Raw genomic sequence first — 27,362 nt, 5'->3', positions numbered from 1 at the left:
CCACAATTATTACAGGTTTATGCTAACACTGGTAGCACTGCAGGATTTCTCAAATGGCATCTGTGTACTATTCACTGAAACCAGAATTTGATCAAAATTATGTTTTCCTTTAAAATATTAATGGGTTACTGACAAGGATATTAGCTCCTCTTTAATCTCCGAATATGATGCCATGTAGGAAAATTGTCACCTGGCAATATTTTTTAATGTCATCAAACAACTGAACAGTAAAAGATAAATTCAGAAACAGCCTTTCAGAGGCAGTTTAATATCCTCTGACTTCTTTACGTTCTAATACATGCTGTCCCCTGGGGTAAACTCATATTTCAAGTAACTTCAATTTCTGTGGTCCCAAGCAGGGAAAAAAAAATGCAATCAACAATTACAAGGTGGCCTCTAAATGAGGGCAAAGGTTGTTTTTGGAAAGTGCAAGTTCACTAACATCACAACTGATATATTTTGTTGATCACTTCATGCTTCTGTTTAATGTTACACTGTCATTCTAAATTTGCTTTTCTTGATTATTATGACAACTGATTTATCAGGAAGCTTAGTTTACTGGTTTATGAAAATTAGTTGTTGCCTCGAGGCAAGGGGAAAAAAACCATTGAAATATTTGTGAGACGCTTTGCTAATCTTATCAAAATTATTTTAGTTTCCCTAAGAATTTCTATAACTCTAGCTTGGCAGGACACTCTTTATCAATTTTAATTTTGCTTTAGAAAAAAATATTAATTGGAAGTTCTTAGAAAAAATCCTGTAAAACAGAGTCATTATTTCAGATTAGGTTAAATGAAAAATTAGTGCAAACTATGTATCAACAAACTCAGTTGAGTGCTGTAAGTGATAAAAATTGCATTTGTTTGCATTTCTCTCTGGCATGCATAATACATCCTGAATGTGCACATTTTAATTTTTATTTATACCAATAAAACAGCAGTGAAATAATTGCAAATTTTGTTTGTCATTTTTTACTTCAATTGCCTTTCCTTGTAAATTATAGTCAAGGAAAATTATCCATATCCAACTTGAACCTCATAGCCAATTAAATTACATAGCTGTGGAACTGCAATGCCCAAATATGTGTTATTCCACCATGTTCCTTTTTAAGCACATAAGATAAATAAAGGTGTATAAAACCAGCATTTAAAAAGACTTGGAGGATTCAAACTCAAAAATAAATCTAATAAGATAAGCAGTCCTTCACACAAATCTTTCACTTTAATCTAGCTCATTGCATTTTCACACCATGCTAAGCCATAATTGATTTTAATCTGTTGGTTAAATAAGCCAAAATAGCTTATGTAATATATTTAACTCTAAGCCACAAATTCTTTTTACAGATGACTGTGTGTGAGTGCACATAACATACAAAGTTAAACTCAAACAAGTTACATGGTAGCTTAACACAATATGTAAAATCAGTTACATATACAAGATGAAAATGATTCAGGAATTTGTTCTTTCCTGTACAGAAATGAAAAGGGTCACAGCCATGGTGGTTGATGATGCCAAACCAAGAAAGTAACAACAATGATAAATTACTTTTATTACAATAGCAAAATTATACTTCGAAAGCTGACTTGCTACTGAAGCAGCAATGCATTCCTATACTGTAGCATGTTATATGTTATTGAAAGTGTAAATCATTTTTCAAAATTTTATATAATTTACCTCTTTGAAAGACAACAATGTTTTATTTTGTATAGTGAAAATATTTCTGAAAGCTCTAATCATCAATGACAAACATGAATCAGATGTCTCCTGAAATCCTGTCTCAAGGTAACATTGGAGAAAAAGTGTTTATATTCTACTTGTGTATTGTATGGAGTTGTAAATCTCTGGTGCTCCAAGTAACTAGGTATAACTTCTTCAAATATGAGCTCTTAAGTATACCAAAGTCTTACTAAACAGGCTCATATCAGTTTTATCCCAGATAATGTAACTTGACTGGCCATTATTGTATGATTGCTGCATTCCAAAAAGTGCATAATAAAGCTAGAACAGAGGCAGAAAAGAGAAGTTCAAATTATGAAGGAGCTACAGCTTTGACTTTGAAGCCTTTTGCTTAGAGTGAAGGCAAGATGAAACAGACGTATAGTTACAGAAAATGAATAGAGACAAAATTATTTTCTCTCATACTGTTTTAGAATAATTCACTGAAACTAAATGTTGGTAAATTCACGATCAATAAAATGTAATTGCTGCTTTCTAAGATGTAGAGGACACTATGGAATTATTTGCTATCAAATGAGGTGATGGCTAATTGGTTTGTTAACTGTTATTTTTGAAATCAAAGGCACTTGATTCTGAATACCAGATGCTAAGAAGCAATAATGAAAGTCTTCCTAATGAACAGTTATAGCTCCTGATATTTTTGTTGTGGACATCATAGAAAAGGCCCAGTTATTTTGTGATCTCTCTCTCTCTCTCTCTCTCTCTCTCTCTCTCTCTCTCTCTCTCTCTCTCTCTCTCTCTCTCAAATATTTATCTTATTTTCTATGAAATAAACTCTACCAATTTAGAAAAATATAGAAAACAGAATTTGCTCTTGATGCTATAAGCAAAATTAAGCAGTCTAATCCAATTACAAGAGTCAAATAACAACAAGGAATATATCCTAAATAAAGTTTTTAATGTACAAATTAGGTTAAGACACAATACTAGTAATAAATTCATTTAAAAATATAGTTGGCTACTCTAGACCCAATTCTATTTTTGATTCCAAAATATCTAGGAATATGGTAGGTTAGACTAAGGATACAAAAGTGACGCAAGGCAAGGTATCAGGCAAGGCATGATATTATTTATTCATGGCTTGAATAAATAGTTGGCCAAGCTGGTAGCTCCCAAATGGCCTTTCCATTTTTGTTTCAGATACAGATTCATAGCTTCACTAAGGTTTAGCATCACTAAAGCTCCCTGTATCAAAATAACAGGAACAAAGACAAGCATTATATTATGACAACAATGGCTGAATGATGCTAGAAACCAGGGGTCTTCAAACTTGGCCCTTTTATGACTTGTGGACTTCAATTCCCAGAATTCCTCAGCCAGGCATGCTGGCTGAGGAGTTCTGGGAGTTGAAGTCCACATGTCATAAAAGGGCCAAGTTTGAAGACCCCTTCTGTAAACCAATAATGAGGAAATGGCCTTAGAAAGTTCACCAATAGCTCTTCTTTCATTTGTGATTCTTGTTTCAATCATTCCTGAAGAATCACTTCTAAATATCTTGTGCTATACATGCACAACAGCAATCCAAAATAGTTCTTTGCTGTATAATACAGTATGTCAAGAGCGAGTCAGATGCCAATGAGAGGGAAGGAGGAAATTAAGATAATCAACAGATATATTTATAAACTTCAAAACCCTGGCCCAAACTCTTTATGGAATTCCCATATGGATACGAGGCTTCAAGGATTGTATTGAAATCCCTGTGTTGGATTTGCTTCGATGTACCTGGAACTGGGCATTTGTTCAGTTGAATGCATGGCATGGATTAACACCTTCAAATGGTGGTTTCAGGTGCTCTTTTCGGCAGTCCCTGGTAGCTACCTCTCCCTGGCGTTTGCTGACTCTCATACTTCTCATTGGGAGAGGGAGCTGATGAAGAAACTCCACTTGCTAGGTTTACGGGGGATGCTCTGGGAGATTATGGTCTCAAGGACGCCCAGTTTAGAGTAGCCCAACGGCTTGTGGACATAGATTTGCAATACCTAAGAGCCAGAGCCAACAAAACCTGCTCCCCTTTGATCTTTAGCCATTCTAATAATTATGGATTGAACATGGCCTCTTATTTCTATACTCTAACCATCCCCAAGTATAGAAGAGTCTTTTCCCTAGCCTGTTTCAATGTTTTGCCCTCAGCACTACTCGACGGGCGATTCAAGAGGCTCCCGTTTAGTGAGCGATTATGCCCCTGTGATAGGGCTGAAGTTGAAACTGTGGAGCATGTCTTATTATACTGCCCTATGTATAATACAGCCAGAATTAAACTATTGCCTCTCCTTAGAACTGATTTCCTCTGGTTCTAATGTTAGTAATTTGGTTTTATATTGTCTAGGGGATGGCTCCTCCTATATTACTTCTCAGGTTTCTAAATTTCTTTTAAGAGCTGTAACTATTAGAGGAGAACGTTGTAATTCCCCTTAGCCAAGGCTTCTGGTGTTAATTGTTTGTGATTATATTTTTCTTGTGTTTTCTTTTGTTGCACTTGTATTTTGGTCTGTGACCGCAAAACAAAAAAATATTATTATTATATTTATAAACTTAGGGCTGAGTGGTCCTTTGATGGTCATTGTGAGTCAATATGACTTGGGCACATTACTTTGATCAAGTCGAATTTTTCAGGGGATTTCTGAACTACTTCGGAAATGCTATATATAAAGTATTTGAAGCTGACCCTTCAAAGTATCGTTTGGAGCTTGAAACAAAAATAACACAAAAGGAAGAAGTACGTTTTTAGATAAAACAGACAGCAACCATGTATAGAGTGCAATATAACCCTACTCCCTCAGAATTTGATTCATTATTGATTATATATACAGAAGCACTACAATGACTGAAAAGGTTTGTTTTAACTTTTAAGCCTAACATTATTTGATATACCCTGTGAGAAACTGACCATTTCTTCAGTATTTTTACTCTTTTATTCTTTTTTCCAATTCAACAAAATTTTAATTAAAACATGTAATGATTAAAGAATTAAAAATGGCTTGTATTTTTTTGCGAAACTGTGCTTTCTTATTATTTATAGTTCTACTTATTACATTGGTGTAAGCCTGCTTTGTGCTATACGTATTTTTATTTCATTTCCATACAAACATGCCAAGATGTCTTTTATATAATTCTCCTTTACTTTTCTATGTTTGTCCATTAGTAAACAGCATCTAACCAAGGATACTAATGAAACCAAACAAATGGATATGCATCTATAGCAATAACAGAGGGCCACTGAAATGTCTTTTTCCTGACCTTAGTTTCACCACAATTAATATAAAAAGCTCCAGGTTCTTTCAATTTTTCTAAACTCAAACCATTCTGCACATGTTGTTTAACAATTTATCTTGAACTCGGGGAACTATATACTTTGAATGACAAGGTATACTAGTTTGGAATGAATTCTGGGGTCATATGGGGTGGAACTGAAACTGGTTGCAAGGCTTCAAGGAAATGTCTTCTGTTGTAACTCATATCTTCATTTGTCCTGTACCTACACTAAGCTATTATATTAGTGGTAAAACAGAAAATTTCCAGAGTAGTTAAACAACATCTGTTTTCTTTTTTAAGTTCTTTATAAGCATCAATTTAGTGGACCAGAACAGAACCCCCTTTGTCTTTCTATGTTTGTCCATAACTTTTTGAAGCTATTTTGCAGTTTTCAGATCAGAATAATTTTCAATAGGCTTTTTTTAGTTGCTGCACCAATTGTGAGTAACCATATTCTTTAGCCATTAGCAATCTTTCCAAAGAAATGGCAACAAGCTGTAAGAATTGGTATTCAGACCGATGAGAAATCAATCAACAGATGCAGTCTCCTTCTTATTCACAAGAGACAAACCATTTTAAATAAAAAGCATGCAAGAAAAATAGCATAAATGCTGTGTCCTAATTTATCTATACGATATATAGATTTCTTAACTGAAATTAGAGTGCTTGCCACCATTGCTGTAAGCAATGGCTGCAACCTTCCTTTTAAATAACAGCTCTGAGTGAATGGATCATGGAATTAACTGTGTCCAGTCCAGGTGATCACAGGAGAAACCTGACATAAACAAAGCAAAACATAGTATTTCCAAACTAACTATGTTCAAATCAACAGTACAAGGTATATCAGGCTGGGTTAAAATGACCATAATTGGCCAGATATTGTTGGCAGAAAGTACTTTGGATCGACTATATAAGACTGTACATCTGTTTAAAACTGTATCTCACTTAAGGTAAAATATTTAAATAAGTAAGTGCACATACCTCAGGCAAAAGACCAGGACATTACATCCCTTGGCCATTTTCCTTCTCAGACTCACTTTTATTGGACAATTTCTAACATAACCCCTCCACCCCACCCCAAGCCCTTTGCTTTGTTGGTCTTTCTGATGAATCTCCCCATGCTTCTGTGATTTCAGAACTTCTTGGCTATATTTATGTCATCATCATCACTTTAGCCATTATCTATCCACTGCAGGATGAAGGCCTCTTCCATATTTCCAAACAATACGATCCTGAGTTGTTGTTTTGTTTTTGTTTTTGTTTTTTTGCCAATTGGGCCTGCAATACTTGCTGATGTATTTATGTTATATTGGACTGAAAGGCCTTAAAAACTAGCGTTTTTGCTAAGGCATCATTAAAATACAGAATAAAATAGGCCTTCATACACATCAATTTTTCCTGTAAAACTATTCTCCCATATCAGCTTTGTACACTGTGTCTCCCCCTCCTCCTTGTAGCAGTTGGCCTCATGGTTGGTTTCTCCCTTTCCCTTGCTTCATATGTATTCTGGATTTCATGTCCCAAGTAATACTAATTTACATGGAATCCATCTTTAAAATACTTTTTCCTGCAACAGGGACAATCCACCTCAGGCAAACTTCCCTTAAGAGACCCGATGAAGAATGCTCAAGACTGCAGAATAATGAAAAAGTGTTGTTTTTTAAAAAATGAATCTGATAAAAGTACTTTTTCTTTCAACCAAAAGGCTCAATCAAAGTGGGAGATATGGCTACATCACTATATAGTAATAGAATATTAGGCTCCACAGGCTTTTGGTCTGATACAGGAGGGCTCCTTTTACGTATTTATATGAAGTATTAGCTGTGCAAAGATTTGAAGTTGTCTGAAGATGAGCAATTCTAGATCAACAACTGACCTTTATCTTCTGCAGCAGCTAGCAGTGTTCCTTAATGAGCTACTGCTTTACTTCTATGGGTTGAAAAAGAACAAGCTATCTTTGGAAGGAGATAAAGAATGTCCTCAGGCTGAAACTCCAAAAAATATTATAGCTTGTATCTGGTTCCCATCTAAATTATGCCTGGGGCAGAACACCATTAAACACAGATACAACTGTGAATGTACTTTCATCACAAATGTTAGGGCAGCTGCCTCAAAGGGCAGCGTTTTATGCAGAATAAAACAGAATAAATACATTCACTTTTGTAAATGATTCATATAACCATGTTTTGAAGCTTCAGTTGGAATACTATTGATATAATTTTCTCTCAGACCTGAAAACCTTACCTTTCTATAATCCCTATGTCTTTGGGGGGGGGGGTAGACATTCCTTTTACTCTGAAGCATCCTAGATCTTTCTTTCTTAATTAAATGTCATACAATGTTTTATATCTGTATTTGGGAAAGGAGTATACCAAGGTTGTATACTATCACTATATTTCTTTAACTTATGTACAAACTATATCAGGAAAAATGCTGGATTAGAAGAAATAGAAATTGGAATTATAATTGCTGGGAAGAAGAATAACAAATCTCAGATAAGCTGAGTATATCCCTTTGATGGCTGGAAGTGAAGAAGAGTTAAGAACTCTTTTACTAAAGGTGAAAGAAGACCACACAAAATCTACTCTACTGATCAAAAACACAAAAAACAAAATGAAGCTTATGCCAGCAATGCCAGTCCAATGAAAACAGGTAAAGAAGTTGTGTTTCAAAAGTGTCAAAGAATGATCATATTTCAAAATCTATGTATTACTAAAACTCTCATGTGGTTTAATATGTTATAAATTTCAACTGCTCAAAAACCAGTCATAGGGCTATCTCTGTCAACAAAAGTATCTCCAACGGGCTAACTTACTTGGAGGGAATGATATATGGGCAATTGTTTGCTATTTCAGAGGATCCTCATTTTCAATGTTCCCCAATTTTCAATGTTTCCTAAAAGTCAATGGAGAACCAGGAAGGAACTGATGCAATAGAGATGACACTCCTTGTCATCCTCCCACTAGCACAATCTTTGCTTATGGGAAACTCATAAGGGTAAGATCAATAGAAAAATGGTACACCCTCCACCAGTTCCTCTGAATTCGAAACATGTTGGACAGTTGCACATTCCCTTGTTCTCTCATCTGGTTCAAAATAGTAATCACTTTCTCTTTGGTTTCAGCTAATCAAGGTTTGGGAAAAATGTGCGCTTCAATATTAAGAAAATACTTTTCTATAAGAAAGTAAAGGCTGTTTTGTAGAACTGAAGACTCAATCCATTATAGATATCTACAGTTTTATAATAGAAATAGAAATGCATTTACTATGCTGTTTTTCACTTGTTCATGTAGTCAAATGTTCATGTTCAATAATCTTTTAAAATTGTATTAAAAGTATATTATAATAATAATAATATGAAGATACTATTTATGATTATTATTTATTCATTATACATACATACATACATATATATATATGTGATGAATAAATAATAATCATAAATAGTATCTTCATATTATTATGAAAGGTGGAGGATTATTGCCTGGCTGAAGCTATTCTACAAATTCTTCAGAATTAAATCTCAAGTTACTTTTTAAAACTAAGTTACAGCATTGGGTCCCTTTTTTTTTTTTTACTCTGTTATTAAAAGACAGTAGCTAGTACACATTCGATATGCATTTGATTTATTGGTTACTACATTAGGAAGCTGATTCTATGTTCTAAACATAGAACAGTGATAGAAAGAAAAGTATTACCTGCACATTTGGTTCGGGTAATCAGCGGAGGGCCTGGCTGACCTGTGCCACCTTCTCCTGGCCTAGTTAGAAGAACACGAATCTCATATTCTGTGTCTGGGTCCAAATGCCATAGCTTATATGTTGGTGCATTGACAGCATGCGTTTCGGTCCAGGTCCCTGTTGTCATATGGTATTCCACCTCTTTTAGGATGATAGGTCCATCCCCAATAATGGAATTTGCATTCAGCTGAATGAGCAGATAAGTTGGTCCAACACCAAGCAATTGTGGGGGAGCTATTGGTCTAGGAGGTTCTGCAAGATATAACAAAAGCCAAATTAAGTGAGAAAGATAAGAAAACAGTAAGACAGTAAGCAAAAATAAAGACAGAGATCAGAATAGTAAAGATTGCATAATAAATATGTAATTGGATGAATATTTAAATATAGTTTAGAAAGATTATTTATTTGATTTAGAAAGCCATCTTTCTCAACAAGTGACTCTTATTGTTTTTAGTCAATAAATATATAGCCGTATATGTGTGTATAGATAAATGTAAAAGTCAAACAAAAATAAAATACAATCTCTGATTTCTTGCTAATGAAAAATATTAATGGAAAAATTAATGAAACACACACATTCCTAAGTAGAATGAACCCAATAAGAGGCCTCATTTTTCGTTACAAACATTTTCCAATTCAATTATGCTTAAAGTCGAAGTAAATAGGGCTTTCTCATTTGGATGGACTACAAACAACTCCCAAAGCTGAAGCATTAACCAAGCAAAATGCCTAACCTACAACAACTATTACAAACAATTTCTTGAGTTTGTTCTTTCTCTTGGAAAAAAGAGAGTGCCGCGGAACATTAGGTAGCTGCTTTATTTTATGTGAAAATATCATGGAACATTAAATAGTCTCTTTCTACAATATTAAAAAAGGAGTTCAAATGCTGCCTTGTGAAATCCACCATGTCAGAGTAAAGCATCTAATTAGAAGCTTTCTTTTTCCCGTAGATTAAATTTCTCAAAGTTTCACAGCTGTCTGGCCACCATTTACACTGTGTACTGTTTCAGATAATGACAATTACAAGGCATGCATATTTCTAGTCTAGATTTTTAATACCTAACATATTATCTCTAACACCCCAGATGATTTCAATGACAATTTTCTACTACTGTTGTGAACAAGACATTTTATTTGTTTATCATCAGCACATAACTTTTACAACCATAGACATACCTGGAAACAAAGAGAGCTTTCTATTTTTTTTCTTTTTTATTGAATCAAAATAACATCAAGGTAAATATTAAAACTTAGAATAAAAAAGGAAATAAAAGAATAAAGAGAGAGAAAAAGAGAGAGAGAAAACATACAAGGGGATAGAAGGGAAGTATGTGGAGGCTGTGGGATCTGTATGGGGAGAAAAGGACTCAGGCTCAATCCTATTAAGGCCAAATAGCTGTGGACTTTGGGTCCTGTTGGATCTGGAGATCTTCCATTGCTATATATGGATGAGATTATATTCTCCAGGTAGAACTAGTATGTAGGCTGGGGATTCTTCTAGACCAGGGGTGTCAAACTTGCAATGTCACATGACGTGTCGCAACGTATTGCGACTTTTTTTCCATTGCCGGCAATGGGGTGGTGCGGTTTTGCCCTGACACATCTGGCCTGCGGGCTGGCAGTTTGACACCCCTGTTCTAGGCTTTAGTTTCCTGCTGAAAGTGGCCACCATGATTAGAAGGAGTTTTGCATGAATTCATCTTCTGTACCAATTGTGCTCATTCCTTGATCAGAAAGTCCTGCTCCTTATCTTATCAAGACAGGATTGGCATGCACTGGGCCCTATTAATTAAACAATGTCTTCCCATAAGACCTGAAAAGTGTGCTTCTTTTGGCACTATACTTCATAACACTATCTTCAAACAACAACACAAGACCTCTATACATGGATGATATCAGATGGAACATATAGAAATCAAATTGATTACGCTATTGCTAAAAGAAAGGGAAATAACTTGACAATAGCATCAAAGACATGGGGTGCATACTGACTGTGGAACAGATCATGAAGTTCCAAGTTAAGCTAAAGAAGAAAGCCAACCAATTTCCATGATATGACCTTGAATATAGTGTATATCAGTGGTTCTCAAACTGTGGGTCGGGACCCCATTTGGGGTCGAACGACCATTTCACGGGGGTCGCCAAACAATGCAGTCTGCCATTTTTCCCCCTTTTCCTTAGCTGTACTACTCCCTTTTATTCTATTGGCTTTTGAAAGCCAATAGAATAGACTCTCTTGAATAGAGTCTAATTCTATTGGCTTTCAAAGGTCAATAGGAATTGTCCAGGCTGTCTCTGCCCTGCTGAGCCCGCCAAAAGTCCCATTCTGCAAATGGTGCTGCACCAGTTTAGTCCTCGACTTACGATCGGTTGAGTAGTCCTCGACTTACGACCGGTTGAGTAGTCCTCAACTTACGACCGGTTGGGGGTCGCGGCATTAAAAAGGTTGAGAACCACTGGTGTATACCAATCATTTTCAAGGACAGCATCAGCAATCACTTTAAAATCCTGAACCTCAAAGAAATTATGGAATGAACATAAATAAGTTATTAAGAAGGATTGATTTGTTAAGAGACTGCCAAAGATGAAGAAACAGAAGAAAGTAAACTCCTCCCTGTTTCTTCTTTACCACCCCACCTTCCCACCTCCCTATTTTTCCCTTCCACCCTCCTTCCCTTCCCTTTACAGCAGACACATAAGTGGCTGCTGCTAGCTTGGAAAGGACACAAGGGATTGTGAGACTGGATGGAAACTGTCACAAAATTCTGAAAATGAAGATCCTGTAACCACAGCAGTAGCCCAGCAGCACAGCAACAGTCAATGGCATGGAAGCAAAGTTTCCCAACTTTCTCAAATTTCACTCCAGTGGTAGTCATGGGTCCTAGATTTTGGATACATTCTGTATGCCCATTCAAGAAATCTTTGGTTTAAAAACTGCTGCCAAATGCACTGTTTGCTCAGGTAAGGGTTATGATGAAAGTTTTAGTACTACTGAGGAACAGTATTATACCTACGATGACAAGCAAATCAGCAATATGTCTTTGCCAGGGTATATTAACCCCCATAATAACATCTAGTACTTTATGAAAAATAATAGACTGCTTATCTGATAAAAGATAAGAAGCAGAAAAATCACTTGAGTGTCTAGGAAGAGATTATAAAAGACTTAAATCTGCTAAACCTACAGCTAAATTATGCAGCTAAATATGAGTATGTCATCTGCAAACAGATTAATTACATGATGCTTTGTTTTTGCATTTGAATAAATATTTTTGCTGTTCATAATATTCTGCGTTAACCCTTCTGTAATGAGATCAAGCAAAACAGAAATAAGTTCCATATTTGTTAGGTGGATTTGTTAGAGAAAAATTTCTATCCATTAATGCTATTTACTGCTAAGGAATAAACACAATTAATTATGCAAATGATCTTAATACTTAAATCCCCTTTCCAATAACAATTTTTCAAGAAATGTAATTTCATTTTCATCAAATGCTTCAAAATATCTAAAGGCTTCAGAATGGAGTATTAATATATTTGGCATAATTTATTACACTGAATTGAAAGTGGAGTCTTCTAATTCTTATTTGGGTTAGGAAGAATCAGAAGTCTTTGCCTCCAATGGGGGGAAAAATGTGTCATTTTGTAAGAAATTCACTGCAAGTAGATGAAGACTTTCTTGCAATGAAATATATGGATGCTTACATTTTGCTTTAGGCTTGGTGTTCTGGTTTATTAGTATTACGAGAACAATTATTAAATGTATATGATTAAAAATCTAATATTTTGGTCAGACAAGTTAATAAGGGGCATGGCCAACGGAGCCAGATGAGGAATGAACTTGGCATAAGCAATAAACATTACTGTGGGTTCCTTGGTGCTGATTATTTGGTGCTGACCATTACTGATTGATAAGAGCCAGTATGTGTGTTGAGGTTAAGCTGTTGGAATGAAAAGACCCAAATTCTAGTCCTCCTTCAGCTCATTGAATGCCTCTGGGCCAATCTCTGATTTGCCTCTCAGAATAGTGATAGTGGAAGAAGGAGCACTAATATACGCGCATGCACGCACGCACACACACAGAAAGAAAGAAATGAAATAATGTCTATTTACCTGAAAGAATATTGAAGAAATTTGACTGCATGTGTACATAATAGTGCCTTGTCTATTTTCAATCATTCTTATTTACTTGATGAAAAAGAATTTGTTGTTTTTCAAATAAAAAAGATTTCAGAAAGGTTCACATGGGTATCAGCCTCGTTGGCTTCCTAACCATCAACCATTGGGAGGGACTGCCTTTGATGGGTTTTTCACAGAACACAACACCATTTTTCACTGCCTATCAATTTCATCCATTCAAAAACAACAGCAAAAGAAGAAAAACAACATAGAGAGAATGTAAGGACTGATTACACACATGTGAGGAAGTATAGTAATAAGCTGGCTATTCATCAAATTTATCAATCAGAATTTCCTATTAAAACTGAAACATCAGACTAAATTTCCAGACCAGCAGAGAAAATGGGAGGAATAAAAACCTGTTTCTTTCCCTCAGTTTATAAAGTTTTATTGAAGAGAAAGCCTAATATAGTTATGTGGTATAATTATCATAATATAAACTCATGTTTCAAAAAACAAGATTTTCATATGATTCTTTAATGGTTCATATTCCTGAGAGTACATACTCTCATTTCCCATGCCCATTTTAATTCGCTCCATTTTGCAAGCTTTTAGAAGAGTATGTAAAGTTTAGAAGTTGGGCTTTTAAAAACAATAATATTGATTCTTAGGGAAAAAAGGTATGAATTCACAAAGCTAAAATATTGCTGCATACAAGTTTTTTCCTTAGGCTGAAAGCAAAGCATATACATAATTGTATATACATTTATTTTCAGCCTCCTGAAGACATTTATAAAGGGATACAAGATAAAATATCTTCATGTACCCATAAATTATACATGATTTTTAACCAGTTATCAAATTAAACAGCAATTGTTTTGCAGTATCATTAATATTCTTCATAGCACAATATACTGTCAGAGGCAGAAATATAGTGCAAATTCCCAAACTATACTAAATAACATGCAGTCCCAATGTACCAGATAAAGTTTTGGTTACCTAATTAACTTTTTATCTTAATGAATCTCATCCCTTATTCTACAATTAGCGTGATCAAATATTCCCTAATTGCCATTTCAGTGTTACAGAGTTTATTTCTATGTTGCAAGTAACCTATAAACATTTTGCATCAAAATTAGGGACTAAACTGCAGATGGACCAAAGTTAGTTTTATGTCGAGTTATTTTTCAGATGTTTACATGGCAACTTAAGGATAGGTTTGAACAATGAGATAAGCGACTCAACTTAAACTTTTACTTTGTTATTCTAGGACTGATGGTATTGTTAAAAATTCCATATTAATTTCTGAAGTTATATTTGATTTGATGGACTTGAGTAAAAATGATAAGAACTTAAAGAGAAGAGGAAAGAGGAGTTAGAGTTTATCTATGGAATCTATTGGGAAGAAGGAAAAAAAAATCAGGGAACTGTTTTATTTGCCTATGTTTAAATAACGAGTGGTTACCTTTGGTGAAGTTTAATGGTTATCTAGATGGGACAGTTTCTTGTTTGGAAATGTTCAACGGTGTAACAGATTAGTTTGTAATTTGGCTATATAAATAAGGAATTGTTATTTCTACCAATGTTTTAATAGTTTTCATTTTTAATATTATTATTAATTGTTAAGAAAGGAATGAGGGGGTTTACACCAGATGGAAAGGGGGATTAGGTTGTTCGGTATTTTTGTTAACTTTTTATTCGATCCTTGAGGATCAATAAGGAGAGCTGAAGATTTAGAGATGAGTTTATAACGAGGTGAGGTATGAAATGGAAGATTTATCTGGCTATAATTTAAGAGACAGCCGTAAATTGTTAGTGTTGAATATGCCTGCTGGTGATGAAGGAAGGAGGCAGATTACTTTTCTTATTATCTTTGGTTGGGGGAAATTTTCTTTCTTTTTTCTACACTTTGTGTGTGTGTGTGTGTGTGTGTGTGTGTGTGTGTGTGTGTGTGTGTGTGTGTATTCTTATATTAGGTTTCCTTGTTAATTTTATAGGTTTAATATAATTATTAGTAAAATTATTGATGGGGAAAAAAGGAATGGAAGCATAAATCATTTCTAAAAGCCCATTAGAGAACCTCCAGCCAACTTTCCTTATAAATATAGGGCTCTGACAGCTTTGACTGGAGAAAGGAAGTCATACCTCAAAATACTTTGATGGTACTATGTTGAGGAAAATGGCTGTTTTCCAAAACCAACAAAAAATGAATTATGCACCATAGTATCATGGTGGATAGGATCTCGTTTACATATTCTGTCTCTTCAAGCCACTTCTGCACAGCAAAGGAACAGCAATATACAAATAAACTGGGTAAAGCATCTCTTCACATCATCAGGCATAGGAACAGAAAGCAGCGTGAAAGGCTACTAGCATCAAAAAAAAAAAGAGGGCAATGCTATAGCTCTGCCTCTGCCTTTTCACTTTTCATGGCCCAAGTGAATGTTATTTGCAGAAGCATCTACCCCGAATAATTACTTTCCAATTAGGAAAGTATTCAGAAATATTGCAATATGCCTATAACGCACAAGCAGAATTTTGCTCTACTATCTTCTTCAACTAATACTAATACTAGTACTTCATTACAATTGCAGAACAGCTTTATATCCAGAAACATAGATTACTTTTAATTACAAATTGGCACAAATGTTTTATTCTGCTGTTAGACTTTGTTTCTATTGTATGCATAAATGGATTTTTTTTATATGCTAAGCATTTTACATTCTAAAACCTCTCATAATTCAAAGGAGGTGAACGATTAAAGATTCTATCACCTACACACACACACACACACACACACATACACACACACACACACACACCAAACAATAGAAACACCGATTAAATTAAACAAATCCTTTTTCTGGAACTAAAACTAATATATTCTTCTTCCCCTCCTATATTTTTTTTCTCAATACAGATTCAGCTCTTTATCTCTCTCTCAAGAGTCTCTCTCTCTCTTCCTCCCTCTTCCCCCTCCTCTCTCTCTCTCTCTCTCTGTGTGTGTGTGTGTGAGAGAGAGGGGGGGGAGGGAAAGGGAGAGGGAGACAGACACAGAGAGAGAGAGAATGGAACAAAAAAAATCATCCTTTATTTTAGGATATATAGTAGTATATTCATCATGATTTGAATTATCCATACCAGTTACCTCTGAATACAGTACTGTATAGGATTGGACATTGCAATTTGTGTTAATCCTAACTGGACACTATTCCAAATCCAGCCTCTGAAATCAGGATTATATTGCACTGACCACTGCCAATATTTTACCCTTAATATCAGCTAACAACGTATTTGGGCCAGACTTCTGGGTATAAAAAATAACTGAACAGCTGAAACTGAACCTAGAAAGAACCTCAAATAGCCCATCAATATGCTATTTTATAGGTAACATAAGCGGGGTCATGATTAGTCAGTTTCTGTGAATGATTAAAGAACCAAATTCTTTCAAAATCTTTGAAAGGTCTGTACTGGTTGAACCTTGTGACATCTTTTTCAAAATTGTTCTCAAACAGAACAAGTGTCCAGAGGACTGAAGATTTCTGATATATCGCAAATCACCTTATTTCATCCTAGGAGGAAAAAAATAATTATATCTACGATATGAGCCACATTTTAGATATAATACCCAATTATCCGTTTCATTTTCATTTATACATGCTGGGTGAGATCATTTATCATGTTTCACGAGAATGTCCAGGAAGCACACAGAGACAATTTGGGGAGGTAGCAAATTACTCACCATATTAACATAAGCTTATAAGATCACATCAACAAGTACTGTGCATAAATGAGATAATTACATTTACAATGAGCAGAAATGTTTGAGATGCAGAAATAATGGTCTCCTAATTGAACAGTCTGGTTTGCTTTCTTAAGTATAGTAATTTAGATCCAGTAATCAAGAATTACTGTGCTGCTGGAACACCAGCCAGGTGTCAGTGCACAGCTCTGAATCTGGAAATGAATCTTTTATCATCAAGGCTTCCGTCTTGCCACCAAGTCATCCATCATGTTTCTGAGACAGCTTGGAATGATAGTGCTGGACCTTCACATTACTGCTCCTTGAACTCCATCTCATCCATGCCTGATTTGCAGCAAAGTATCATCTCCCTGCTGCAAAACCAGGTATGAACCCAATCATGCCTCTAACCTAGAGTGCCACTCTAATAGTAATTGATTTTTTAGTGCTACACTCAGAACTTGGAAATCCCATCTTTGGGAATTCATAAAGGCAGATGATTAAAAAAAATGAAATTGCTTCAGAGAACTCAAATCTATTTATTTATTTGCTTCTCTTCTTTAAATATAAATGTCACTGGTGTTTGTTTTGATGTTAGTCCCAGATATGCCCACATATGGAAAATTGCAAATATTCTGTTTGCATAGACACACAGTATTATTTTAGGGACTCTTCAAATTAAATAAAATACCTGTAGACATTTAAATTAATATATTTAATATGTATTCACCCTGTGCACCAAAAGTGGAACTTATTATTAACCCCTAGTTCATCATTCAAGTAAAGTCTGTTTCAAAATCCCAACCGACAATAAACCATTCAAGATTAAGTATAGTAATTCAGTTTCATCTGAATACAGCTATAAAAATTTAATAAATCAAAATGATCAAAATGCCCCAGTGGCAGATTGGAATTCTGTTTCCAATTCAAATTCTCTTTAATACATGGCTTCACTGACATCTTGCATTTTTTTTCATATCTAGGCTGAATTCCAAATGTCTTCTGCTTTCTGCTGTTACCAAGCATTGGGCAACCAATCTTATCATCCAATCTCTTCTCAGCAATCCAGGACAATCTTTGAGAGATGTCAGACTTGGAAGATTTTTCTCTTGTACTCATCAGTGAATGGCAGACAAGAATCAAATATTATGAAAACCTCCCTTCTGAACTCATTAGAACAGAATATTCTGATTCTATATTTCTGCCCAAGGATTTCTTTTTATACAATATTAACAAAAGAAAAGTCTTTGAAGGGCTAATTAAGAACTGCATCCTATTTTGAGATAAATCCGGGATTTCTGTTTTAAAACATAAGATTCTTTTCATGAAAGCCTTCAACAAGGACATATGTATTTTAGATTTTAAAATAATAGCCGGAATGATGAACTCAAAAATATGTCTAATATCAGGTCACTGTGGGTGACAAACCTCTTTCTGCAGTTGATTAAATGTGCAGAGATATCAGGATCCAAACTTTAACTCTAGAAAAGACAAGAAACTGAGCCTGAGATAATAATTGTGAGAATTATTAAAGTAACCTCTCTATTTTGGGAATTATTTTTGTGACCAAACAATAAGATAGAATTGAGTGGAAATAGTTTTATTATTAATATCTGTCCCAGATGTTTCTGTCACTGCTGTGAATAACAGAATAACAGAGTTGGAAGAGACTTTGGAGATCTTCTACTCCAATCCTGCTCAGGCAAGAAACCCTATACCATTTCAGACTAATGGTTGTCCAATCAGGTGCTTTGGAGAATAGCTTGACTCCCTCTTCTTTGTGGTAACCCCTGAGATATTGGAACACTGCTATCATGTCACCCCTAGTCCTTCTCTTCATTAAACTAGACCAGTGGTTCTCAACCTTTCTAATGCCACGACCCCATAATACAGTTCCCCATGTTGTGGTAACCCCCAACCACTTATACATCACCAGGTGCCAGGGGCGTGGCCTTGTTTGTCGACCCCCATGAAATGGTCGTTCGACCTTAAATGGGGTCCCGACCCACAGGTTGAGAACCACTGAACTAGACATACCCGATTCCAGCAACTGTTATTTATATGATTTAGCCTCCAGTCCCCTAATCATCTTTGTTGCTCTTCTCTGCACTCTTTTTAGAGTCTCAATATCTTTTTCCATTGTGGCACCCAAAACTGGATGCAGTATTCCCAGTGTGGCCTTACCAGGGCATTATAAATTGGTACTAACACTTCACATAATCTTGATTCTATATCCTCTGTTAATGCAACCTAGACCTGTGTTGGCTTTTTTGGCAGCTGCAGCATACTGCTGGCTCATATTTAAGTGATTGTTCATTAGGACTCCAAGATCCCTCTCAGAGTTACAACTATTGAGCCAGGTACAACTTATAGAATAATTACTAGTGTATCTGCTACTATCACAGAGCATTTTGGAAGAAGACCATCCATCTTTTGATAATTTAGAAATGTGTTTACTATGATACATTGTGAATATTGTAATTAGAGAAAGTAGACCCAGACTCATAGATCTGAATTAGATATATATAATTGTTTTTAGAGTCTGTCTTTTGATACTTGACTAAATAACAAGAGTGACAGATAAAGAACAGGAACACTTAATGGAAAACATCTCCTTAAGTACATAAATAAAACACAAATTTGATTTTATATTTTTGTCTTTTTTATGAACTTGTGAATAATTTAATTATTCATACGGTATAATATTGGATGTTTTCTTCACAAATGTTAGAAATAACACTGCCTCTATTCCTCATCATTTCCATGGTTTTCCAAAAACATCAACATCTGTTACTAAAAGCTGTAGGATTAATTTTAAAATGCACACTGATTTTATTTTAAAATTAGTCTTATAAAAATAGTGCTTAAAATGTAATGAAAAACATGAAAAAATAAAAATATGTAAATAAGTAAAGAAATATTATTTTTTTTTCAATCATGAGTTTTATTAATAAGAAAAAAAATTATCTTGAGGAAAAGGTGGTGCCTGACATCGGTTCATCAATACTCAAGAATTTAATCCACAATTTGTACCATTGTTACCACTGTTTTATTGACATAGAACATTTTTAGGAAACATATCAGAGAGAGCCAACATGCAGTAGTGATTAATGGCTGGGACTACAAGGGGGAGGCCCAGTGTCTAGGTCGCCATCAACCACGGAATGGGGCTCACTGAATGACTTTGGGCCAGTCACTCTTTCTTAGCTTATCCTACTTCAACAATAGCCTATCCTTAATATTGTAAGAATGAAATTAATGGAGATCCTCATATAAACTCCTTTGAGTTCCAGGAGTTATCGCAGGCTATAAATTGAACCAATCAATCAGTTCAACTGTGAAGATGCAATTTCCTACAGCTTTTGACAACTTTGTGAAAAAAAATTAAAAGGACATAATTTAATGTGTACTGTTGTACATGAAACTAAGGTTTGATTTTTACTCCACCATGTTCTGATGGACTTCACTTCTTAAGAGCTACTACTGAAATGGACAATAGCAAGAAACATACATTATATATAAATTTGCCACCTTTGTTTCCTGACACTTATAATTTCTCAGTTATACATGTAAAAATATATACTGATTTTTTTTTATAAAAATATATAAACTGATTTTTCTTTCAAATATGTCTTTTCATTCTAATATTTTACCCTGTTCATTTTCTATCTTTCTGCTGGCTTCCAAATATTAAGTAGTAAGTAAACCATATATTTTGAACATTTATTCCTGGCAATAGGACAGAGCCAATTTTAATCTAGTTTATCAGCAGCCGGTCTTATTCATCTCACATTCATTAAAGCCTAGAAGTGTCAAGATTTGTCTTCTGCAAGTTGAAGATAGTCTCATTAGTCAAAATGATATAGAAGCAATACTCAAGACATGACAAAATAAATTGTATTTCATCGTATCATCAATTTTTTTCCCCCTACAGTTGAGGGATCACATAGATCAAGATTCGTCAGTATGTGAATTTAGCACTGAAATTTTTGTTTGTTCCAAATAGCAGTAGAAAGTCCTTAAGCGTGCCCTGTCACTTTGGGTTTAGAAAGGAATGCACTAATAAACTCTTACCCCCGGTCATTTTTTACTATGGGCAATACTATGCCAGCTTTTATTAAAGGCAATTCATATCACTGGCCCAAAAATTTCCTTTAAAATTACCATCTTTTGTGCCCATGGAACACGACATTGGCGTTAAAGTGCAATTAAGATATAGGCCCTGTCACTGTACTTAATTTTCAGCACAGTTTTAACACTGGAGAAGCTTTCTCCCCGGGATATGTTTTTGACTAATGAGGCTTGTTTGATGGTTAACGAAACAAACAAGAAAACACTTTTACTAGGTATTGCTTTTGAATATAGTAAGCCTCACACTCTACATCCTCTGGCTATGAACTCATACTCCCAGGATTTTAGAGGCAGAATTTAAAATAAAGGGTACATGTAGCAATTATTTTCCATTGATTTTTATCTACAACCCAATGTAAGAATCATCTATATAACTGTGAGGTTTATAATAGCATGATTTACTACTCCACCCTCTCCATGAAAGCTTATTGGTTGTCTTTGGGTTCATTGCTCTGTCTCAGCCCAACCTATTTTAGAGGGTTGGCTGTGGAGAAAAAAATGAGAGGAGTTCCTTTGAGCTTCTGATGGAATATAAATTAATGGTAAAAATATAAAGGGCTCATGTCAGAGAAATCTAAGAAACCCTTACCTCGAACAATAAGTTGAGCAAAGTTGGAAACTCCAGATCCTCTCTCAGACTGAGTAACACAGCGATATAAATCCTGATCTGTTTTTGTTACTTCCTGAAGTTTAAAGGTAGCAGCAAAACGTCTGTGATTTATGTTTTTTGTTTGGGCCACTGGAATATCTTCTCCATTGCGTCTCTGAAAACAATAAAACTCAATGTTAAAAAGGCTGGATGATGTTGACATCATATACAGTATCTGCTCAGAACAGCTAAAATACTAAAAGAAAAATGACTCTATAGTTAATTCCATTCATCAAAATATAGCTTCACAATGTTTATAAAAAAACACCTCATGAGCTTCTATTATATTTGTTTACCTCTGTCATTTTAAAATATGCCTTTTCTAAGAGTGATAAGCATTAAACACCATATAAATAACTGCACTTTAATCATTTTCAGTTCCAGATTGCTATGAATGTCAACATAAATGAGTGAAAGTAAATATTTTCCTAAAAGAGTAGTGATTGGGGATGTGAGTGTGGTGTTGTACATAAACAATTAACATACTTCTCCCCTGTTCAGAATTTGGAATTTCACACCTAGTAAGACTAACACAATGTTGTTGTTTTTTAAAGAATAGCAGAATTATTGTAGGAAAGAAAATTGGGTTGCTACAGAATGGAAATTTATCTTGGTGCATTTGGCGAACAGCAGAACAGCCAGAATACCAAAAATTCCCTTCAGAAAGGCCAGAAAAAGTCATGGGTTCTGAACATCAGTTCTGAACATTCAGTTCTGGATTATTTCCTTTATGTGGATCAGTATTCTTTATAGTTTTGAAGACCTCCAGTGTCGTGTTTTGGGCATCCTGGCATATGCCCTTCTTGATAGCATCCATGCTGACTCCAAATTAAATGAAAATGTTTGTATTGATCTGTATTGAAATTATTGTAACAATAAAACAAAAATGATATTTAAGTTCAGCAAGTCTCAAAAGATGCCAGTGTTTCTTTCTGAAATTTCAAAAGATTTGGGCAATAATATCAAATCGTTTGGGCTATAATGATAAAAATATTATCTTTATCTATATCTATTATATTAATGCAAACTAATAAAACACAGAGAGTAAAGTGAAAAGAAAGAGTAAAATGTGCAAATAAAAAATAAGAAAAAGGAAAGAGTGGAATAACAAAAAAGAAAAGAAACATATAAAGAAGTAATTTCCAATAATTATCACAATAAACAAATCTTATAGATGTTCACCATCTATAAGGTTACAAACAGATACCACTTCTTATAAATTTATAAGGGTTGTCAGAATTTCATACTGAGACTATTAATTTCTAGCTCCATTCTTTGAAAGTCTCAAGCACTATAGTGTTTTTGTCATTTTTGTAAATCTTAATCTGAGTCACAATAAAAGGTAATTCTTTTTTTCTGTTTTTCCAATGTCCAATTTAACTCATATCGTCTCTAATCTCTGTTATGATTTACAGCAAACAAAAAAGTTCTAATCCCCACAAAAAGCTGTTTATTTGAATTAGCTGTTCCAAAACCTTATACTAAAAGTTTCAATATCCCAAATTTGTCTGGTTCCTTGATTCATTTATAGTTTTACTGGTTCAAACATTCATTTATCTTTTTTTCCATGTATTTCAAATTCTTTAAATTCTTAAGTTTACAGTTTCATTATGTTCAGAAATAAAGTTAGACTCAACAGGTGGCTTTTAAAACTTGTTATACTGAAGATTTTTAATAGCCCTAAGAGTTAAATAGGCAAGTTCTGAGCATGACTAGAAGGAGATTAGTGTCCTTTAAAAAGTTCTGCTGCAGTTATGAGCTTGATGATCAATTTTTCTCCTGGCACTGAAACCTATGGGAGACCACTGTCTCCTGATGCAGAACAGCCATCTGGAGCACAGGTGGGCCATCTCCCATCTGGAGCACAGGTGGGCAATCCCCCTTATCCAGAAAGGTTTTGAAGAATCAGTCTATTCATTGTTCTTCAGTTTTGACATAGTTATTGTCTCCATTGTCCATGGAGAGGTGTTTAGCTTGTATTGCTACCAGAAACTGAATTGCAATAATATCAAAATCTTATAAAATTTCCAATGGGACTGCCGCAGATGACAAAATTATGTTTCAGTCCATCTCTTTACGGGTGCTTATGACTGGGGAGGATGCTATAGTTTGAAAGTATTTGTGTGGACAGCTTCTGGAAGGCAAATCACTTCTGTTTCCACTTTTAAACCCACAGAAATTCCCCAAATGTGATGAAATTGCACTACCATAATGTAATCATTTTGGTGTCAACCTGCAACAGTCTGCAGTTTTCCTAGTCTTGTCTTACATGATAACATACATAATGGCTTATTATTGTATTGTGGGTTTCCTTTATTCTTCACTGACAACTACTGCAAGGCAACTTGGAAAACCAATGTTATCATGACATAAAAAATTGTATTGTGAATAGAGAGAAGGAAATGAGGGACTGCTAATGTTAGGACGCCTAGATTTGTTACATTACTTAAGCCTGGAAGTCAAAAACTCTGGTCCTGGTGACCAACCCAGATTGGATCCTGCAACATTATCCTAGGACACATATATAGTATTTGCCTTCATTCGTGACATTACTTATAGTTTGATGAAAACAGCAAACTAGAATAAGGTAATTTTTAAAATACAGATAAAAAAATCCAGTCATAAGGATCAGAAGATTGTAAGAGTGACTAAAAGCAAATTAGAGATATATTTCCCATCAGCATGATTATTCTGCTGGCCAGAGGAATATCAAGAAAAGCCTTTTCTACCATAGGGGTTATTGAGGTGGGGGGAATCATTTATAGAAAATTTTATTTATGGAGAAATATCAGAAATGACTTCTAAGGCAGAGAAATCTGAGAAAATCAATACTTAACTAGGAATAAGAAATAGTTGTATATTCAGATACACTCTAAAAGCATTAATTATAAATATGTCAAACATTACTATCACTTGCACCATCTTTATCCCAAGATATTAATGAACAAGGGACAGTATTAAACCAACTCAAACTATAGGAAATGCTAGTTTGTTCCGATAATGGTACATGGTTCACGTCAGGATGGAAAGAAAGTTAATGTACAAGTCAAATGTTAGCTATTATCTATAACTTAAAATGTAATTGATTGATTGATTGATTGATTGATGACTGGTGTGTTTCAAGCTTACAGCTTAAAAGTGGGAAAGGAGAACCCCATGTTATTAAACCAGAGCCAATAACCTGCATGTGGCTAGTCAGTTTCATGGAAACTAACAACTACCATAGTGGTTTATCAGTGGAACAAGAATGGAATCATAACACATTATGTTTAACCAATGATTTATTTTATGGCCTTGTAATCAGTGATGAAGTGGCTAGTAAATTTCCCTAAGCCTTACTGAAAGAGTCAAATGTTAGTAGCATTTAGGCATCCTCAGAGAACATATACATTGCTTATGTGGCTTATAGAGGAGTTGCAAATGAAACAGCCAGGGGAAATGATTGTATTTTTTTCATGAAAGAGACGCTCTCTTCTAAACTAAATGACAGAAATGGCTTCACAAGATAGAATACAGAGTGACAGGAAGAATTTAATCTAGGCACTCAAATGCTCAAAACTGAATTTCTGGAAACACCTCAAGAAAACTAAAATAAAGAATAAAATTGCAGCATTGGTATCCAGTGCTAATTCAATATGGCACATGAAAGACGTTATACTATTGTGAGTTTACAAAAACTATTGTATATAACCATGGTGGCTAACCTATGGCACGCGTGCCACAGATGGCATGCAGAACCCTCTCTGTGGGCACGCACACCGTCGCCCCAGTCCTAGGCTTTCAGCTGGGTTTTATAAAAACTTTTTGCTTTAGATCTCCACCGCCGTGTGCAAAAAAAAAAAAAGGTTCAATCAATCAATTTCAACTTCTCACAGAAAAAAAAAGATCTCGCAAAGTTGGAATTGATTGATTGAACTTTTTAGTCCCACCCAGTCTGCTGTTACCACTGCAGCCACACCCACCCAATAGGCCATGCTCACCCAATGGGCCATGCCCACCCAATGAGCCATGCCCACCCAGCCCCTGATGATACATAAGTGGATTTTGTGTTGCAGTCTGGGCACTCGGTCTCTAAAAGGTTCGCCATCACTGGTATATAACAATATACATTTTTCTTTGCTATACAAGTAGCCCTCAATTTATGGCCACAATTGAGCCCAAAACATATATTGCTAAGTAAGACATTTGTTAAGTGAGATTTGCCTCGTTTTACAATTTTTCTTACACTGTTGTTAAGTGAATCATTGCAGTTGTTAAGTTAGTAATCTGTTTGTTACGTGAATCTGGCATCTCCCCCAGTGGTTTTGCTCATCAGAAGGTAGCAAAAGTTTATCACGTGACCCTGGGACACAGCAACCATCATAAATATGAACCAGTTGCCAAGAATCTGAATTTTGATCACATGACTGTGGAGATACTGCAATAATCGTAACTGAAAAATGGTCATAAGTCACTTTTTTCAGTGCTGTTATAACTTTGAAGAGTCACTAAATGAACGGTTGCAAGTTGAGGACTACATATACTGAGCTGCAATCTCTATGTGTACAATTTTTAAGGCAATGAATGACTTCCAGTACTAATGTGAAAATAAAACACTAAAAGTATCTATTTGGTTATTTTATAAAACTAATTATTCTTGTTCTTTGAAAATATTCTCTTCATTTATCCAATAACATGAGGAGGGAAACTACAGTAGAGGAGTAATGAAAAAGTTCTAGAGAATTGCACTGAAAGCTTTCTCTTAAGTTTCTCTTAATTTTCTTCAATTATGTGATAGTTAACATTCAATTTGATGGAAAAGAACAGGCATTCAAGGGAGATTTCCAGAAAAAACAAGGGTTTTGATGAAATTTCCTGAATCTCATTGAAGGATCTTGTCCTGAATTCTGAAGCCACCCTGGTGTGCATAACTATCCCTGCTTTCATCACCCAATCTTCTCTCCTCTGAATCAATATGTAGTAGCCAGTTTTCATGCCTTGGTTAAATTCTAAGGCAATGTTTCTCAACCTTGACAATTTTAAGGCATGTGGACTTCAATTCCCAGAATTCCACAGCCAGCATTGCTGGCTGTGGAATTCTGGGAGTTGAAGTCCACATGCCTTAAAATTGTCAAGGTTGAGAAACACTGTTCTAAGGGAACACATAGGGCAGTTCAGAAAATTCAGGTAACTAAGGAAGCTGAAACATGATGGAGAGATTTGAAACGAAATGAAGAAATCTTTGGGGAAACTAGAAGAGACATTTCAACATAGTATTAACTTAAATCATCCAAAAGTAGTAAGCAAACGGTGGTATAGAAACGTTGTACAAATTAACTTAAAAACAAAGCTCTATAAAGTTCAACTTTTCCTGGCATAAAATAGCAATGCTTGTGACTTTTCCTTCACATTCATCAGTAAGGAAAGAAAAAGGTTTTCATTTTCAAATAAAATTCCTACAAAATCTTAAATTTTGGTCCTGGTAATTACAATTTAAGCATTCTATAGTTACCTGAGTTCAAATGCCAAAGAAAACCATAATTGAAATGAAAGCTCTCCTTTACCACCCCCATCTTTGGGGGGGGGTGAAAAGGAAGGGGAGGAATTTAGACACACCAAGATCCATTGCAGGTTCATTCACTTAGTCAGAAATAATGATTTTTCATATGCCTGATCCAAATCAAACGGAATTATCTTTAGTTTCTCAATCAGTCATAATGACCTTTCTGTATAGTGACCAGCTCACTTATCCTGTTGGACCTTATATTTCTTTTTAAAAGAATTTTATTATGTTACAATCATAACTATCGCCAAAGTTGTATAGCCTGTAAGCACTCAATAGACTTGTAAAGTGGAATGGTGAAACAGACCAGAAGCATGACAAGAGCCTCTAGTTATGGTGAGACTATTTGAAGCAAAGACATTTTCAAAAATAAATCTCTAATCAGACAGTTGTGTGTAAGGGCAGGAAAGCTATTTGAGGAACCACTATCGGAAAAAAATGGAGAAA

At 35.0% G+C, this 27,362-nt stretch overlaps 1 protein-coding gene across 17 annotated transcripts in view; it reads right to left on the bottom strand.

Moving 5' to 3' along the window:
- PTPRK (protein tyrosine phosphatase receptor type K) overlaps positions 1-27,362 on the bottom strand; it is a 365,757-nt gene that overhangs the window by 152,171 nt on the left and 186,224 nt on the right. For all 17 annotated transcript variants that reach the window (XM_039324759.1, XM_039324750.1, XM_039324769.1 and 14 more), the window contains 2 exons: positions 21,314-21,488; positions 8,688-8,981 (listed from right to left, as the gene is read on the bottom strand). In XM_039324759.1, coding sequence (XP_039180693.1) covers positions 8,688-8,981; positions 21,314-21,488 — 469 coding nt within the window. The remainder of the gene's footprint in view (positions 1-8,687; positions 8,982-21,313; positions 21,489-27,362) is intronic.

The sequence above is a fragment of the Crotalus tigris genome, unplaced genomic scaffold (assembly GCF_016545835.1).
Source record: "Crotalus tigris isolate CLP2741 ecotype Arizona unplaced genomic scaffold, ASM1654583v1 scf7180000017611.44802233496:7321179, whole genome shotgun sequence".
Taxonomy (NCBI): domain Eukaryota; kingdom Metazoa; phylum Chordata; class Lepidosauria; order Squamata; family Viperidae; genus Crotalus; species Crotalus tigris.
Note: the sequence above shows the minus strand (reverse complement) of the source record. Positions and strands in the feature narration are given on the sequence as shown.